Source organism: Globicephala melas, chromosome 13 (genome assembly GCF_963455315.2).
Source record: "Globicephala melas chromosome 13, mGloMel1.2, whole genome shotgun sequence".
NCBI classification, from domain to species: domain Eukaryota; kingdom Metazoa; phylum Chordata; class Mammalia; order Artiodactyla; family Delphinidae; genus Globicephala; species Globicephala melas.
The window spans coordinates 38,497,158-38,515,988 of NC_083326.1; the positions used below are offsets into that span (position 1 = coordinate 38,497,158).

The following is an 18,831-nucleotide window of genomic DNA, read 5'->3' on the forward strand; positions in this document are numbered from 1 at the left end:
CGTTCTGTCCAGCTGACACCAGCCCATTAAGTAGGGCAGTGAGGGTGCACGAAGCGAGGTGAATGGTGATTCAGCACAGCACACTGGCAATGCAAGCCGGGGTGGAAATAGGTGAGGTCATGTGCACCAGTCCAGGTCTCTAAAGGGACAGAAGCTATGCAATGAAGTCCATTTTTGTGTGTGTGTGTGTTACGCGGGCCTCTCACTGTTGTGGCCTCTCCCGTTGCGGAGCACAGGCTCCGGACGCGCAGGCTCAGCGGCCATGGCTCACGGGCCCAGCCGCTCCGCGGCATGTGGGATCTTCCCGGACCGGGGCACGAACCTGTGTCCCCTGCATCGGCAGGCGGACTCTCAACCACTGCGCCACCAGGGAAGCCCTGAAGTCCATTTTTTCAGCACCCAAAACCTTCAAGCCATAGTCCGACAAATCAGCCGTGTTCGCTTTCAAGAAGTCCAGCTAACAAAGAAAGCCAGCGGCATTCAGCTGAGCTTCGCATGTAGTCCAGGCTCCACATACACTGAGCAAATGCAATCACTCACTACACCCTTCTGCAATTGCCCTTTGCTTCTCTCAGCTGTGCCCTTTGCACAGGAAAAAGGGAAGTTCGCGACAAAAAGGCCGACTTCATTCTTGAGAAACACAGGGCTCTAGATCGGGAATGCAGAGCACTCTCTTCCCAGCAAAGCCTTCCAAATGCCCAAGACGGGGCTCATTTTCTCAGGTTCCCATCGTCTAACACGGCAGCCTGAATGCGACAAGCCAGGAACGCCGAGGTTCCACCCAACTGCCCACATGTGCGTGGACATGGCTTTGGCAATAATCACGTTCATCTCTTTTGGGTCTTTCCCTCTGCTTTTCTAGCTTTTGATTCTAAGACTTCTCTGCCTTATCCATGTTGCACGGATTTGTTCTCTCCCTGAGACCCTCTGGACAACAGTCACTCATTGAGTCCTTTATTGAAAAGCGTTGCAAGCACCACGCTCTTTTTGAGCTGCCTGCTCAGAGTGGAACATGGAGGATCCAGGTGCAAATAAGAGTGTTTGGTCCATAAGAAGGACCCCTCCTAGTCGGGGAGAAGGACAAGGGGACAAATGGTTATGAATATTCTGTGAGGTGGGAAGACCACATCCCAAGAGGGCTTTAGGGAGGGTCCCCCAAGAAGGCATCACGGGAAGCGTGTCAGTGGAAAGGTGTCACAAAGGGTAAACAGAAACCCTGCAGTAAGACGAGGAGGAGGAGAAGAAGGGTCAGCGTGCACGAAAAGGTCAAGTACCCAGTAGATGCAGACACTTGCACGCAGCTCAACCTCACGTACCTCCCAACACAGAGCCAGAGTGGAGGCCATCTTACCCCCTCACCCCTTGTCAAGATCAATATTCATCTTCTCACTTCCACAGCCATAAGCCAAGCAAGTGAATGGGTTCCATGGCTGGAACATAGACTGTGGCCCAAAGGTGCTCATAATGGTGGCTTTCAAGAGACAGCACTGCACTCAGATGACAGAAGACCCAGAAGCTGACAGAGCCAGCAGGCTTGGGAAGCTCTTGTACGCCCACGATCCTTGCCGTCAGCAGCATAGGGAGAGAAAGCCCCAAACCACTGCCCTCTACTGTGTCCTGTGACCAAGAAGCCTTCAAAGGGAAAGGGCAAAGAAGCACTAGCCATTGTTCAAGAAGTCCATCAAGTTACAAGACAGGCAGCACTGCTATCATCTCTCAAGGTTTGGCAGGTGAGAGGAACGCTCACAGGGTACTTGCTGTACATTCTAAAGAAATCCCTTTTTATGAGAAATTAGACTTATTTCTCAGTGCATGACTAGTCAGAAAATCTAATTTAGACCAGATGATTCAGATGACAATATGCCTCTGCCTTTTGACTTAAAGAGTCCAACAGCAACCACCCTGCTCAACGCTGACTGGGCACAGCTCCCCGGGGGAACAGCTGGAACGGTCTTAGAGGGGATCACGCTCCCAGGAGCCCTCTGCGGGTACCAGAGAGCATCAGCCATTGTTCCCACCCTCGGTGCCAAGGCGTCCAGATGAAGCCTCCACGGAATATCTGCTTATCCAAGCAGGTGGGGAACGAATCGTGCTTCTTAGTAGGTCTGGAAGGTTCCTACTATCACAACTGTAATTTACAAAAAGGTCAGCCATTCTTGGTTCCAAGCACCATTCACATTAGAACTTCAACTGATATCAGAGGGATTTTGTAATCCACATGGAATTTAGAAACAAACCCTAACATTACATATTTCCTTTATTTTCAAGCCTGATAATGCCTAGAAACCTTAGTGCTGTGTTTTGCCTACACGAGAATGAATAATTGATTCAAGTACCACATTTCATGTTTTATGAAATTCCCATGAAACGTGATACATTAAGCTGATTCTTTGTTTTAAAAAAAGCTGAATTTTGAAAAGCAAACATCTTGAATGACTGAGCAAAGAATAACTGAAAAACAGTTTTCTGTGTCTTTGAAATGGATTCTATAGAACTGAAGTACTTAAAATTTATCAACCACCTTTGGAAACATAATGCTGATGCAAGCAAAGTTGAGAGAAAAAACAGGATTTTAGGATTTTCATCCAAAACCCAACTTAATACAGTGTTTTTGTGTATATCCATCCTTACTTGATGGCTCCTATCCTCAGAGCACTGCCAAGTTCCTTGCGGTGAGGGGCCTCAGCTGGAGCCCTCCCCACCCCCCCACTGCTGCTCTCTGCACAGGGCACGTGCCAGATGCGTGAACGTGTGAAGGAGCGAACGGTGTGGATGTGGAAGAAGATGAGCAAAAACCACTTCTGAAGACTTGTCCCGGAGCCCCTGTGCCTGGTCAACCATCTCTAATTCATGGGCAAGATGACCCATGTGATTGCTTACCAACTTCCCTTTTCTTCCTAAAACTCAGCCCAGGGACTTCCCTGGTGGCCCAGTGGCTAAGACTTCACACTCCCAATGCAGGGGGCCCGGGTTCGATCCTTGGTCAGGGAACTAAGATCCCGCATGCCGCAACGAAGATCCTGCGTGCCACAACGAAGACCAGGTGCATCAGGTACCACAACGTTCACTGCAGCACTATTTCAATAGCCAGGACATGGAAGCAACCTAAGTGTCCATCGACAGATGAATGGATAAAGAAGATGTGGCACATATATACAATGGAATATTAGCCATAAACAGAAACGAAATTGAGTTATTTGTAGTGAGGTGGATGGACCTAGAGTCTGGCATACAGAGTGAAGTAAGTCAGAAAGAAAAACAAACACCGTATGCTAACATACATATACATGGAAGCTAAAAAAAAAAAAAAAATGGTTCTGAAGAACCTAGGAGCAGGACAGGAATAAAGATGCAGACATAGAGAATGGACTTGAGGACACGGGGAGGGGGAAGGGTAAACTGGGACAAGTGAGAGAGTAGCACTGACATATATACACTACCAAATGTAAAACCGATAGCTAGTGGGAAGCAGCTGCATAGCACAGGGAGATCAGCTCGGTGCTTTATGTCCACCTAGAGGGTTGGGACAGGGAGGGTAGGAGGGAGGGAGACGCAAGAGGGAGGGGATATGGGTATATATGTGTACATATAGCTGATTCACTTTGTTATACAGCAGAAACTAACACACCATTGTAAAGCAATTATACTCCAATAAAGATGTTAAAGAAAAAACACTCATGTTTTTTTAACATGTAAAGATGTTAAAAATAATAATAATAAAAGACATGATGCAGCCAAATAAATAACTATTAAAAAAAGAAAAATAATACTCAGCCCAATCTTTTTCAGACCTCCATGTCCTCTCCTGATGCTGGCATACTGGAAACACTGAACTTTCTCCTGGATCACCCTCTCCTTTACTTGCCCATTGGTGGGCAGCACAGAGCCCTTTAACTGCACGGGCCTGGACTCCACCAGTAGTTGAGAGGTCCCAGGAGCAGCCAGCACCCTAGTGAGGGGTCTCAGGAAAGCGTGAGAGACGATGACTCCAGCAGCCGCAGGGCACCGTGGGGGGCTCAGCTGGAATGGGCGGCGGTCATGTGGTTGCCCGTAAGGCCCAAGAAGAAAATACAAAGTCCTTGTCCTCATGAAGCCTTCCCCTAATGGCTCCCCAAGACGTCGGCCTCTTGTGAGGTCACATGGTATTTTGTACCAATTTTAGCCCATCCAGATGGCTTTGTATGGCGATCGTCTGTATGTAACTGTATTCGCTTCCTTTTGCTATATAACAGCTTACCACACGCTTAGCAGCCTAAAACGACACGTATTTATTATCTCACAATTTCCATGGGGCGGGAGTCCGGACACAGCTTAACTGGGTCCTCTGCTCAGGGTGTCTCAAGGCTGCAGTCAAGGTGTCATCTGGGGCTGTGGTCCCATCTGAGGCTTGGGCTTGCCTTCCAAGCTTATGTGGTTGCTGGCGGCATTAGTCTCCTTGCAGCTGTAGAACTCATGGCAACTTGCTTGTTCAAGGTCAACAGAATGAGCTTCCTTTTAACGGGTTCAAATTCAACTGATTTGGGACCTTAATTACACCTGTAAAACCCTTTCGCCTTTACCACATAATGCAACCTAATCACGGTTTTGTGATGTTCACACATCCATCATAATCACAGGTCTTGTCCACACTCAAGGGGAGAGGATTATACAGGGCACAGACCGGGGGAAGGAATCTTTTGGGCCATCTTAGAACTCTGCCTTGACCACTGTATGCCCGTCATTTTCCCAACTAAATTTAAGCTCACTCTCCTTAGCACCTTATTCTTGGACTTAACAGCACAACCTGTAATTATTTAGTTTGTATCGTTCTCTGCTTCTCTATACTCAGGCCCCAAAGTGACTGACTCAGGTAAGGTAATCAGGTCACACTCACTGACAAATGAATGAACCAGCCCAACTCCATTTACTGAGGCCTCCAGCCAGAGACAAATTAGAGCCACAAACTAACCAAAAGCAACGAAATATAAAATTAGGAGGGGGTCAATCTTCTTGCAACCGTCCAGTTAAGACCTGGTGCAAAGGACAGGAAGAGCATCTGGAACGAAGGGTGTGGGGCAGCTAGGCGCACACAGGGAGAGAAACTATTTGGACGAGGGTGGTGGTATGGAGTGATGCCAGGGAAGTCAAGAAGGCAGCCAAGGAGGTGGCCCTGTCGTGGGCCTGTCCTCATAGCTCCCAACCCACTTCTCCAGCCCGGCCATGTTTAAGTAGTGAGTCCAACCCATGATGTTTCTGTGAGTCCTCTGAGCTCCCAGGCCTCAGGCTCTGGAGAAACAGCAAGGCCACCACTGTCCCCTGTGCTCCTGACCTCACCATGTACAGATGAATTCCTGGGTAGAAACCAACACTCCCCCTGCTAATCCTTCAAACTCTTGCAGATAAATTGGAATGCTGGCCCCGAAATGACTAAGGGCAGTTTATCTATCTATTCAATGACTTGGCTGGAATCTATGCCATGTAACCAGACGGTCTTCTTTGAAATTTTCTGGAAAAGGACAACATAGGCTTGGTGGTGGCCTAGGGAATCCTATAACAACTGCTACAGAACATGCAGAAGAGGGAGAGTCAAATGGCTCTGCTTCCATCCCTTCTGCTTTTTATGTTTTACTTAGAATCACAGAAATCTCAGAGCTGGAAGGGATCGATGAGGTCACCCAGTAGCACCCTACCCAACCCCAGCAGCCCTAACAGGTCATCAACCTAGGCTCTGGTGGAACATTTCCGATGCAAAGCAGTGTGTTCTGTGGTGGGAAAACTAATCGTCCCACACACCTGTCTGAAATCAAGTCAACAAACATTCCGAAAATGCCTAGTGTCCCCCAGAATAAGCAAATGCCATATTTGGTATCCTGCTCTCACTCCCCACGTCTCAAGCCGTTGACAGACATCACTAATCAGTCGTGGCACTCTTTCTGCTGATGCTGGATGTGGCTTCAGAATCCTCAGCAGAATGCCCCAGAAAGTCACCACTGATCAGTTTACACTGGCAAGAGAAATCAACTCATCTTCCAACTCTCTTCTTGGAGCTCGTCTTCAGTCAAAAACCACTTTCCTGTAACTCCTACTCATTGCTCCTAATCTGCCTTTAAAAGCAACAATTTTGTCCCTTCCTCCAAAAACAACCCTTACTTATCTAACTACATCTAAACGTATTCCCTACTTAAACCCTTGCAGGATCAAGGCCAGCTCCAAGGACAGGGTCACCTGGGAGAGAAAGGAGTCGAGCTCTAATTCTGGGACGGTCAGGTGCCCTCATAGTGTGTCAGGAAACCCTAGAGCCAAGAAGGCACCAGGGGCAGAGATGAGTGTGTGCGGCGTGGGCCACGGAGCACTGTTCTGCCTGCGGGAACTGACTCCAGAAATGAGTCAGGCCAGCTTAGCACAGGAGTGGCTTTGGCAGAGCCTGGCTTTCAGGAGCTGGGGAAAGAAGAGGCAGGGGAAAGGAAGCAAGGGATAACGCGGTTGATGTAACAAGGGTACCAAAAACCAACTCAGAGGAAAACCCTCCAAATCACACTTCATCATTTAGCATATGACTGCTGTCCCCCCATTTCACATCTTCTGCACACTTACCCACAATCACTCAGAATACAAGACAGAGCTCTGTGTCATGTCTCTGGAGACTCTCCTTTCTCTCTCTCTCTCTTTCTTTCTCTCTCTCTCTCTTTTCTTTCTTTCTTTCTCTCTCTTTTCTTTCTTTCTTTCTTTCTTTCTTCCTTCCTTCCTTCCTTCCTTCCTTTCTTTCTTCATCAAATAGAGCTCTGTGTCATGTCTCTGGGGACTCTGCTTTCTCTCTCTCTCTCTCTCTCTCTTTTCTCTCTCTCTCTCTCTCTCTCTCTTCCTTTCTTTCTTCATCAAATAGACAGAGCTCTGTGTCATGTCTCTGGGGACTCCCTTTTCTCTCTCTTTCTTTCTCTCTTTCTCTCTCTCTCTCTCTCTCTCTCTCTCTTCTCTCTCTCTCTCTCTCTCTCTCTCCTTCTTTCTTTCTTCATCAAATAGACAGAGCTCTGTGTCATGTCTCTGGGGACTCCCCCCTCTCTCTCTCTCTCTCTCTCTCTCTCTTTCTCCCTTCCCTTCCTTCCTTCCTTCCTCCCTCCCTCCCTCCCTCCCTCCCTCCCTCCTTTCTTTCTTTCTTTCTTTCTTTCTTTCTCTCTCTCTCTCTCTCTCTCTCTCTTTCTCTCTTTCTCTCTTTCTCTCTTTCTTTCTTTTTTCTCTTTTCATCAAATATCTGTCGAAGATCTACATGACACCAAAGAGCAGGCTGGAGCTGGGGCCACAAAGTCTGTGAGTTCCTGACACCAAGGAACTCATAACATATCTATTTTGGTGGCAGGTACATAATTCCTTGAGAACCAAAACCAGTTATAAAGTATAACCCATTTTTGTGTGTATTTTATCTCAGGAAATCATGACAAATTTAAAATCAAGATATACACTGAATCTGAAAAAGAATATATATACACACATATATATAACTGAATCACTTTGCTGTACCCCTGAAACCAATACATTGTAAATTAACTATACTTAAATAAAGAAAATGGTAAAAATATCAAGATATTCACTATACTGATGACTGAACTAGTAAGCTTATCAAAAAGAAAAATTCAATAATTTGGCATTTTTTTCTAAGTACCAAAAACAAATCAACGTGTGCTGTAGTGCTTCCAAAACAAGAAGATCTGGTGAGCTAAAGCTTCAGATTAGCAAGTCCAGGCTCTGTCGAGTTCTTAGCACAAACCAGCAGCTTCCTCAAGCATTGTGAGTTCTCTTCCCTGCAGACATTCTATCATTCATCTACTCTCTCCTTCAGCTGCTTTTCACTGAGCTCCTAAAATGTGCCTGGCGTCAAGGATGGGAACTGACACGAAAGCAGCCAAGTATGGTGCAGGGAATAGCCTAGGGTCTCTGGCCTATAGTTTATACTCAACAAATATTTATTGTCAGTGAGGTGAGTGTCACGATCAGGGTATACACAATTGTAAAGCAATTATAGTCCAATAAAGATGTTAAAAAAAAAAAAGATCAGGGTATGCAGAGAGCGCCAAGATACCAGAGGGGCAATGGAATGTCTCCTGCAGAATTCTGTATCTGAGCCTCATCCTGAGGACAAGCAGGAAGCAAGGGATAAAGCGTGAACCAGGTGAGGAGGGGTGAGGCTGAGGCCAGGCAGAGAGCTGAACAGGTACACAAGGGTAGGACCAAGGTGGGCGCTACCCACGTGGGAGGGCCAGGACTTCATCTGAGGATGAGAGAAGCCACTAGCCGTGTACGCCAAGGACCAAGGAGAGAAGCTGGGCACTGTAGAAGGTCAACCGGGCAACAGGGGGCAAAATGGACCATGGAACGCAGGGTTGAAAGCAGAGAGACTAGTTAGGGGGCTAGGAGAGCAGATAAGGAAGGAAAAGAAATGATGGTCTGACCTCAGACTCTAAAACTGGGAATGAAAAGAGATGCAAGGACTTGAAAGCGGGTGAAGGGTAGAAGAGCCCAAATTTGATAGTTGATGATTACAGAGAGTGAGTGAGAGAGAGGGGTCTGGGAGGCCCCCAGTAGTACCCGAATATGATGGATGACTGTGCTCTTCATCCATATGCTGGATAGAGCCATGGGGTGCTGGCCGGGGGGTGAAGCTGTCGGGTTGGGGTTTGGACATGGTGCACTGGGGACACCCAGGACGCACCAGCTCCACAGATCTGAAGTGCTGCAGAGTGACCTGGGCTTGGGGACCTTGTGCACATCACTGGCTGGGGAAGTCACAATGCCCAGAGAAAGAGCAGGAAACAACAATTGTGATTCAAGGTACACCTCGTCAGCAGTTCCTCTGGAAAAGTCCACTGAACAAGGAGAGAAGAATGGAGTGCAGAGGCACATCTTCGGTGTAAATAAAGTGGAAAAATTCCTGATGAACACAGAGCAACGAGATTCAGTCGCGGAAAATTCCACACGTAGGAATGGCCAAATAACACTGCTTTTCTTTTTTCCTTCTCATCTCATAATAAAGAAGAAGATGGGGGCTGCTAATGGAGAGGAAAATTCTGGAGAAATCTCTTTGGCTGAGACTATGACAGGGTGAAGTGCTCGAATGCACGACTGAACAAAATAGCAAGGGCTTTTAGGGGGTTTTTGGCGAGTGGGTTGGGTTTTTTTTTTTTACCTTGGTCTGCAAACTTGCCTGAATTTCCGGAGGGCTATGACTCTACATAGAACGCGAAGTGAATTTTAAAGAAGCATCTTAGCAATCCAGGAACAAGTCAAACTTAAATTATGATAATAATATTAAGTTAAACCATTCAGCTTTTCCATTTCTACGGTAAAAAAAAAAAATGGTCATGGACTTCCCTGATGGTCCAGTGGTTGAGAATCCGCCTGCCAATGACACGGGTTCGAGCCCTGGTCCAGAAAGATCCCACAAGCCGCAGAGCAATGAAGCCCGTGTGCCGCAACTACAGAAGCCCGCGCGCCTAGAGCCCGTGCTCCGCAACAAGGGAAGCCACCGCCATGAGAAGCCCGCGCACCGCAACGAAGAGTAGCCCCGACTGGCCACAACTAGAGAAAGCCCGCACATAGCAACGAAGACCCAACGTAACCAAAAATAAATTAAAAACAAATGTTTTTTTAAATGGTCACATATCAGCAATTTCACATGATTTGGCGTAATGATGCTCCAGGTTGGGGATAATGTTGACCAGGTAGACCTAGCCGTGTATCGCTTCACAAAGACTATCCTGTGAAGTGCTTCTGTTACTACTTAACAGAATTGAGCAGAATTAATCACTGATTTTTACTTCAGAAAAATTAAAACTTGAAAGAAAAGCCTCATTCGTTCTAAGGTAAACTTACCAAAATAAGTGTCATCTAATTATAGGGGAAAAATACCTTGCAAGGGAGTGAAGAGGAAAGCCAAAATCATGTTTAAAGCTGGAAGTACTCATCTAGAGTTAGATGTTAAAGGCAGATACACTGCTTGCTGTCCAATGTGGTGAGGGGCTCAGGGACATGCATGTTGCCTGCCTCACCTGTGCTCTAACCCAGCACCTGCCTCTCTCACCTGAGAACCCAGAGGAAAAACAAAGGGCACTTTGTCCCATCGAAGTTCAGGACCCGGCTCTGACCTTCCCTCGCTCCCTCACCCACCTGACCCCACTTTCCTGCACGCAGTGCTGAAGACTGAGGGCCTGGCAGGACCCAGAGCATAAGCAATGATGATTCTGATGAGTTTGCACTTCCAGAAAAGTAGCAGCACAAGCAGAAGCCTCCAAACCCCTTCTTACCAACCTACCCAAATGACCAATGAGAAGCACAAGTGAAGAAGAGATTCCACGAGCCCTGAGACTGGGGTGACAACCACACACCACGGCCTTTGAGGGGTCCGTCTAGACACACCAGAGACTGCAGCTGGCCGTGGGGAATGGTGTGTCCAGCACCAGCTCCCTCTCCTGGGAGAAAGTCCTGGAGAAAAGCTGGGCAAGTCCACAGTATCCGATGGTCATGTGGGCCACGGGAAAGACATAAAGTACCCCAGCACGAGTCCATTTTTGGCCCCTGTGCCTGAACAGGCTGGGAGAGGAAAGACATAAGCGCAGCTCTAGACTCTCCTCTGACCCATTTCTTTAAGAGGGGTGCAGGCCTGACACAGGGTGAGGACGGCAAGGGTGGCAAGCGGGGCCACAGATGGGACACTCAGAGCACTCGGGGTGACCCTTCTGTCACCACACACCAACAGCAGCGGCAGCAGTGACTCAGCCTCCCTCCCCAAGCAGGGCGGTCTTTGGCTTTCCTGCCTTGGCCAAACCCCTCACAGCAGGTGTGTGGCTAGTTCAACCTGGAGGCCATGTCCCCAACAGCGCGCCAGGTCTGTGAGCAGAAAGGTCAGGCCGAGGTGAGATACACCAGGGCACAGAGAACATTAGACACCAAACGCAGAGGTCTCAAAAACTACAGAGGAGAAGAAAAACAAATACACAAACAAACTGTGGAGACCACGTCCCACGGCTATGAGTGGCCCAGCTTCTCCAGCCATTCCCAGCCCACACGCCACAGCTGGTGAATGCCCGGAACTGACAGACCAAGTCTCCAGCAGGCGTGCTACGCATCCAAGTCCTCAAAGGAAGAATTTCGACATGCAAACAGAGGAAGAGGAAGCTAACTCTCCCTCAGGGAAAAGGACCTCACCCATGAGCCTGACTGACTTAACCAAGCGGTTGCCACGACTGAGGAACCCAGGCCCCAAGACACAGAGTGTTCCCTGACTGAAACAAAACAGGAGGGCAAGAGAGACCTTTCTTAGATGACATTCCCAAACCAAGTTTACAAAAGAAACAGGAAAAGGACCCAAGAGAATCCTTTCATCCTTTCATGCGGTAAATACCAGACCTAATTCAAAAATGAATAAATAAGAAAAGCAAAATACAAACACACCTGGGGGGATATGCATAAAATTCTGTAACAAACAAGAAGGAAATGGACATTGCACACAAGAGTTAGATGGAGAACTTGCAAAGGATTTGTCCCAGGCCATGAAAGAGCATGCCCGCAACAGTTTTGAATTTTTAAATAAGGCCGTCAATTCTTCCCAAATTAATGGACAAAATTAACACAATGACAACTAAAATTTACAAGCTACTTTATAAAAATGACTATAAAATTGGTCTGTAGGAATAAGTGCACCCTAATGACCAGGAATGACAAAGATTACCAAAAAATTATCACCCCCGGCCTGGGGCAGATAAGCAGAAATGGAGGTCACTGGTGGAAACATAAACGCACACATCCCTAGAGGGCAATTATTCAAGCAAAAGCAACACAAAAATGTACAAATCTTTGAACCCAACAACTCTAAGCAACAGATATTTACTTCTCACAGTTCTGGAGGCTGAATGTCCAAGCTCAAACTGTCCACAGAGTTGGTTTCTCCCGAGGCCTCTCTCCTTGACTTGTAGATGGCCGTCTTCTCCCCCTGGACAGATCTGTGTCTCAATCTCTTCTTCTTATAAGGATACCAGTCATATTGGATCAGGGCCCAATGATCTCATTTTAACTTAATTAGCTCTTTAAAGGCTCTGTCTTCAAATACAGTCATGTTCTGAGGTATTGGGGGGTCCGATGTCGACATATGAATTTGAGGGGTGCATAATTCAGCCCATTACAGGTGCTGCATTAATATCATTGATTATTATTGATAACAACTGTCATACCTACAATTCAGTCTTTTACTTAGACCTTTCTATGAGCTCTTTAAGCTTCACAACACTCCTATAAAGAAAGTATTATCTCCCTTTTGTAGGTGAGGGAGCAGCGGTTTAAAGAAGTTACAGAATTGTGCCAAGGTCTAGGAGCCATCACAAAGCCAGCTGCCAAGGTCCACTGCTCCCTTCCAGGAGACGAGGTTGACAACATATGTAGAGGACACTTCATTTCTGTAAAAGGCATGTGCAAAGCAAGTACGTACATGGGTGGGTAGAATATGGTCTTCGTTTTGTGGGATTATGGGTGATTTTCATGTTTTTCCTTTTTTTTTTTTCATGTTTTTCCTTTTTATGCTGTTTGTTTTTCAGACACTTGTGTACTCACAAATTATACAATAAAAAGTTATAAAAGCTATTTCTGTTTTAAGAAAAATATCTACATCACTCAGTTTTTACAAAGTTTTCTTGTCAGCCATGTCCATCTTTGGCCACCTTTACGTCACTGGTCTTGATGCTCTGACACTCTCATCTCTGCAGGTTCAATTTGGCCCAATGGGTTGCTAATTTGTGCCAGCCAACATGACTCCTCACTGACAACGGCCCCTGTCACATTGACTGACCAAGAGGAGAAACATCAAGTGAAGGAAGATTCTGCCCTTGACACTGGTCTCAACTTCCCCCTCCCCGGGGGGCTGGGGACAAACACTACTAGGACACTTGGGCTGCCGTGCCATCCACACAACTGGCCATGTGGCCGCCATGATTGATTCCTGAAGTCTTGACCCGGCAAGAGGTAAGAAAGAGGAAGTTCCCTCCGAGACAGTCCGGTGCACCTCAGGACTAGGGTAAGGGGGTGGAGGAGAGTCAGGCCAGGCTGGAGGGTAGAAAACAGTATCCAAGGGATGCGTGATTCAGGAAGTAAGCAGCTCTCCCCCTTCTGTGCTCATCTCCTCACCTTGGTGCCAGTTTGGGCCCCTCCCTCCCCTCCCCATCTACAGTCTGAACCCACCCTCTGCTCTCCTCTTTCGCTCTGAAATGTCAAAAGATAAACTTTTAAGTTTTCCTGGGATGGAGGATGTTAGTTTAATCATCATTTGATTACCATCTGATCACTTTGTGTCACTGCCTGGTTCCTGGTGCTGTAGATGCCAACAAAAGCTATCTGACCACAAGCCCCGATCCTCATTAACAGACCCCCTAATACACAAGGCATTTCCCCCCTATAAGTTTAAGTGATATTTGGCAAGGCACTGAAATTCTCTGGTTCCGGTTTTTCCAAGGAGACCTGAAGTCTGGATTTTTTTATGTCAAATCTCCCAATTTTTAAATGTTGACAACCATTAAAACGTTTTTTAAAACCACAGAAGCAAACAAAATATCTGCAGTTTTCTTCTAAAATGCAAGGGTTGAGCTAAAGGAGCTCTAAGATCTTATCCAGCTCTGATGATGACTAAGGTGCTTTAGGATTAATGGGTACTTTGCTTTAGGTGAAATGATCAAATCCATGTAAAACTAGCCCTTAAGAGGCAGCTTCCCTGGAGGTACAGCCAGAAAAGGCAACTGGTCTCACTGATCCTGCTTATCTCTTTCTCTTTTCTTCCCCAAAGCAGATCACCTATATGCAATTTCTAAACACGTAAGACGTTTTCAATACAGCATATAGTGGTTCAGAGGCAGCACCTCCCAGGGAGCTTCTCCGGGGCAGAGCTGCATCCTGGTTTTATCGGCTCATTCCCAGGGACTGACAGGGCCCATCGTGAAGGCTCAGCATGTGTGCAGGAAGTTTAAGTTCCCAGGAATATAGCTCTCAAGGTCCTACTTCAATAAGAATAATTGTGAGATATAAAATTCCACTATCGATATATATTAAATACTGGTGATCACACACACACAAACCTTTTAGAGCATTAGCTATAGCCATCCAAAAATAATGTCGGATAAATATTATTTCTACATGTGGTGCATTTAAGACCTCTTCCCAGCAGCCGGCTCACATTTTTGGAGAGCGCTAGGCTACACCATAACTCAAAACCTATCTTTACCTCTCAGCAGATACATCCTCAACACAGAGCAACAGATTCCTGGGCCTTAAAAAAAACAGCTGACAGAGGGCTGAGTGCAAAAATAAAGATAATTTAAACGAGTCCTAAAAGCAGATGTGGAAAGGACTGGGTCCTCCAAATGCTCTTGTTTCCTTTGCATCCGGGGGCCTCACACATGGTCACATAGAAACTGAGGAAACTTCATGAAGGGCATGCTCCTCCACAGCACTGTGACAATTGGCCCACCTTACGGCTTGTAAGAGAGTTTTTCAACGCGGTCTGGACCCAGTTTTGAGGCTCTGCTTAGAAGTCAGTCAGTCCCCTTCTCCAGCAGCCCAAGCCCACTCTCCCAACCCGCAGGCATGTGGGCTTCTCACACGCCAGAGCCCCGGGGCCCACTGACATAATGCAAACTGGCCAATCCTAAACCTGCTCACCCCGCCTTGTGTGGAAACCACAACAGAGGTGCCTGCCCTCGCCCTCCACTCCGCTTCCCCCGAGTGGCCCAGAGCGGGCATGACGTTTTCTCCCCGGGGAACGGTGAGTTACAAAACTAAAAACCTCCTCCCAGTTTCTCTCCCTTGATCTGCAACAGGCCTCACCATCCTTCACCCAAGGTGATTCGGTTAAAATGAGGCGGGACAAAGAGGCAATTCAAAGGTTGTCCTTGATTGTAAATGTCTGGTGGCTGCCGGCAGCTGATCACAACCTAAAAAAGGCTACATGCCTTCAAGGTCAGGAAGGGGTAACTCAACATGTGGGCTGGGGAAAAAACCGATAGTTTCCTTGTATCAAAACACAAAGGTCACAGCCTAAGAAATCTGTCCTTTACATCCCTCAGAAGTACACTTTCCTGGCACGGGCTTCAGTCAGATACGTCCAGATGTGCTGACGTGTGTGCACACAATGCCCTGGTTACCCCGAGTCTTCTGAGACTCAGCGGAAGTGGGGTGGGCGTGCAAAGGCCCCTCGGCTGCATGGAAAGCAGGACATCTTGTAATAACCTGAAAGGGAGGGAGTACCCGCTCGTTTCCCAGGTAACAGATGGTAGCCGTCTGGCCTCCATTAAATAGACATCACTGGAAAATCAAAATCAGAAGGCAAGGCCTTGGTGGTGGCAATGGAAGCTCAGAGGCAAGGAAGGGTCTTACCTCGGTGGCATTTCCTTCAGGGACAGAGAAGCAGCAGGTGGCTGGCAGGGTTCTCCCTTGGCTGTGCTTGGGAGTTCTGATTCTCAAGCATTCGTTAACTGCTTTCGGTGCCTTTCCAGGGCAGATCAGAACACCGCAGATTAATAAACCACTGCACACACTGGGGCGGAGAGCCTAGCTGAAGCATCTGTGTCAACACCATCTTTCATTACCGCCAAGTACCACTGACACAACTCACCATGTGGGACCTTGCAGAACCATTGGGCTTACCCTGCCCCTATACGATGATGCACTCAGTGGCAGGGAGGCCCTCTCTCCCTCCAGCCAGACCACCACGGGGCTGCTTACTGGAAGGCTTTCTCCGCTGGGCTGAGTTTTTCCTTCCCAAGTCCCTCTATGTGGCACGCACGAGTAACCTGCAGGCACAAAGGCAGGCCTTTCTCTCTTGCCACGTCCCCTTGGAGTCCAGGAAGCCAAACACCCACTGTGCCAGCCTCCCTAGCAGCTACAGGCGGCCATGCAACCCAGTTCTAATCCATGGGAGGTCTGCAGGGGGCTCCTGATGAGAATTTTGCTTTCCTGATAAGGCGGGGCTGACCACCGCTGGCAGAGCCACCCTCCTCGCCACAGACTTGAATGCAGATGAACCAAGATGCTCACACTGATGATGGCTCTATAAAAACGCACATATAGGGCTTCCCTGGTGGCGCAGTGGTTGGGAGTCCGCCTGCCGCTGCAGGGGACGCGGGTTCGTGCCCCGATATGGGAGGATCCCACGTGCCACGGAGCGGCTGGGCCCGTGGGCCATGGCCGCTGGGTCTGCGCGTCCAGAGCCTGTGCTCTGTGGCAGGAAAGGCCACGGTGGTGAGAGGCCCGCATACTGCAAAAAAAAAAAAAAACGCACATATACACTCCTAGGTAAGGGTCAGAAGAATAAAGATAAACATGTAGATGGTTATTAGTTCCATACAGGTGTGTGTAGGTCTGTGCATTCCTACCAGCACCCACTGGGGAAGACTTTTTTTTTTTAAGTTAAAATGATGCATACTTTAAACCCCGCAAAAAATACGCTGTGAATTTGGACCCATTATTCAGAATTAGGCCATTTTAGGTGTATTTCTTTCCATGTGGTTCAACTTATAAGCATCCATGGAAAATAAAATAGAGGAATTGCTCCCACCCTTATTCCTGTGCCGTCCCCTCTTCCAGGTGTTGGGCCAGTGTGGATGCAAATGGAAGGATGAGAATCAAGGCTTATATGCATTTCTTCAGACACAGAAGGACAGCTGTATTCGGAGGCAACACAGCAGGACAAAGTTTATGGTTAATTTGGTACACGTGCCATAAAAGTTTCCATATAAATGTTTTAATCATACTGAGACTAGAAATCATAAAATTCATCCACAAAGCATCTCTGCTGACAGCTTATAATGAGGACCTACCACACACCCAGGGAAAGATGGAAGGTAGACAAAAGGAGGTGCCTCCCCAGCCTCACAAACACCGTGGAGCTGAGAAACTGAGGCTGAGGAACCCTCTCTCACACACACACTTGGCATTTATCAAAATGAACAGAAACAATTAACACTGACTTAAAAATACGTCCCCCCCAAAATTTTTTAATGAGCCGTCAGTTTTCCCTTTTGCTTTTGCCCTTGTTGCAGTGGCTCTCCAGGAGCAGAGAACATGGGGAAGGATTCAGAGAGTTCGAGGTGCTGGGTCACAACTCAGAACGTAAGGAACCTTCTCAGGGTAAAACACAACAGGACACTGCAGGAGACTGTCTCGTTTTGCCTGCCTCATTCAACTCTAACCAAGGACATTTGATATTAAATCACACGTTTCGTGTATTTTTCCTTCATCCAAGGGAAAGAAAAGGAGGTATTTCTTTTTCCTTATATGAACACGGAGTTGTAGAGTTACAGGCATAGATGCAGAAGGGGGAACAGAACCTTGATCAGTCATGATGTGCCCCAGTGCCTGGCCACGGTCCTTGCTCGACTTCACCCTAGAGGAAGTGATTTTTTAGGAAAACACTCAACCTCTTTGAGACTCAGATTTTTCAACTGCAAAATGAAGATAATATTGAACTATATTAAATTTTTCATTTGGTAAGTCAAAACTGTTGATAACAGCTATGTCATATGGTCCAACCTAATAATTCCTGCCCTGCCTATTCACAGATTTCACGGAATCAAATAAAATTATTTATAGGAAGGTGCACAAAAATACTCAAACTCTGAAAAGAGCATTAACTTTATGAACTGGAACAGTAATCAGTGCTTCAAACACCACACACGCACCACTTTGTAAAAAATGAAATTACGGAGGTAGCTTTCAGCATCCTTCTTTAAAATGCAAATTCTGGGCCCACCCCAGACCTACCAAGTCAGAAACAGGAGGACCTGGTGAGGAATGTGCGCTTCCTACAGGAACTCCCAGTGATAAGCCAAGTCGGTGACCATATTTTTCCCAGGAAGTAACTGGCCTCTTCGGTTTTGAGGGGCTTTCTGTTCAAATGCAGGCCTTACCCAAGCCCACTTGGTGTGCACCTTTCCTCACCAAATAAAGGAGATTATAAAGAACCTAGTGTGCAGAATATTCTTTTCTTAATAACTGGGAAGAGGGCTTCCCTGGTGGCGCAGTGGTTGAGAGTCCGCCTGCCGATGCAGGGGACACGGGTTCGTGTCCCGGTCCGGGAAGATCCCACATGCCGCGGAGCGGCTGGGCCCGTAAGCCATGGCCGCTGAGCCTGCACGTCCGGAGCCTGTGCTCCGCAACAGGAGAGGCCACAGCAGTGAGAGGCCCGCGTACCACAAAAAAAATAAAAATAAAAAAATTTTAAAAAGTAACTGGGAAGAGACTACAAGTAAAGTCAGTAAAATGAACTCAGTCACTGATTAGTTACGAGGAATCGATAAAACCTGAAGGGGTCTTCTTTTGCTACAGGATGTCTTCATCTCCTTACTCCGTAACCAAATCTTTCAAAAAGTTCTCAGTATCGAAGTTCCTGGAGGTGATCCCAGACCCTCCTTGCAGCAGGGGCTGGGCCGCCCCATGCCCGGCGTCACTTACCCCTCAGAATGTAGTTCTGATAGTTCTGATCTGCCTCAGCTCCCACCTTGATCAAACACGTCAGACCTTCAGCCACTACAAATTCATGCACCAAGTCCTTGTCATCCTGGCAGGAAACAGGGAAAGAGAGAGAGAGAGAAAAAAAAAGACTTCAAATACTGTCCCGGTCCATCCTCCATCCAGGCTGTTCTGTGAAAACTATGTACAAGCCTTTGACGCCAGACCGCGCGACCTCTGAAGATTGTTCTGCTCTATTCAAATGAGGCATCTTAACTGTTGCCAGAGGAATTTTACAGCCAGTCTTCACATCGTTGTTTGCCAAAGACCAATTATTGCCTTCTGGGCAATCTAATAAAGATAAGGCAAATGAATCCC

At 47.3% G+C, this 18,831-nt stretch overlaps 1 protein-coding gene across 5 annotated transcripts in view; it reads right to left on the minus strand.

Moving 5' to 3' along the window:
• The window catches only part of FHOD3 (formin homology 2 domain containing 3), a 501,308-nt gene that overhangs the window by 269,048 nt on the left and 213,429 nt on the right, over positions 1-18,831 (minus strand). For all 5 annotated transcript variants that reach the window (XM_060283165.2, XM_030876573.2, XM_030876572.2 and 2 more), the window contains exon 5: positions 18,457-18,562. In XM_060283165.2, coding sequence (XP_060139148.1) covers positions 18,457-18,562 — 106 coding nt within the window. The remainder of the gene's footprint in view (positions 1-18,456; positions 18,563-18,831) is intronic.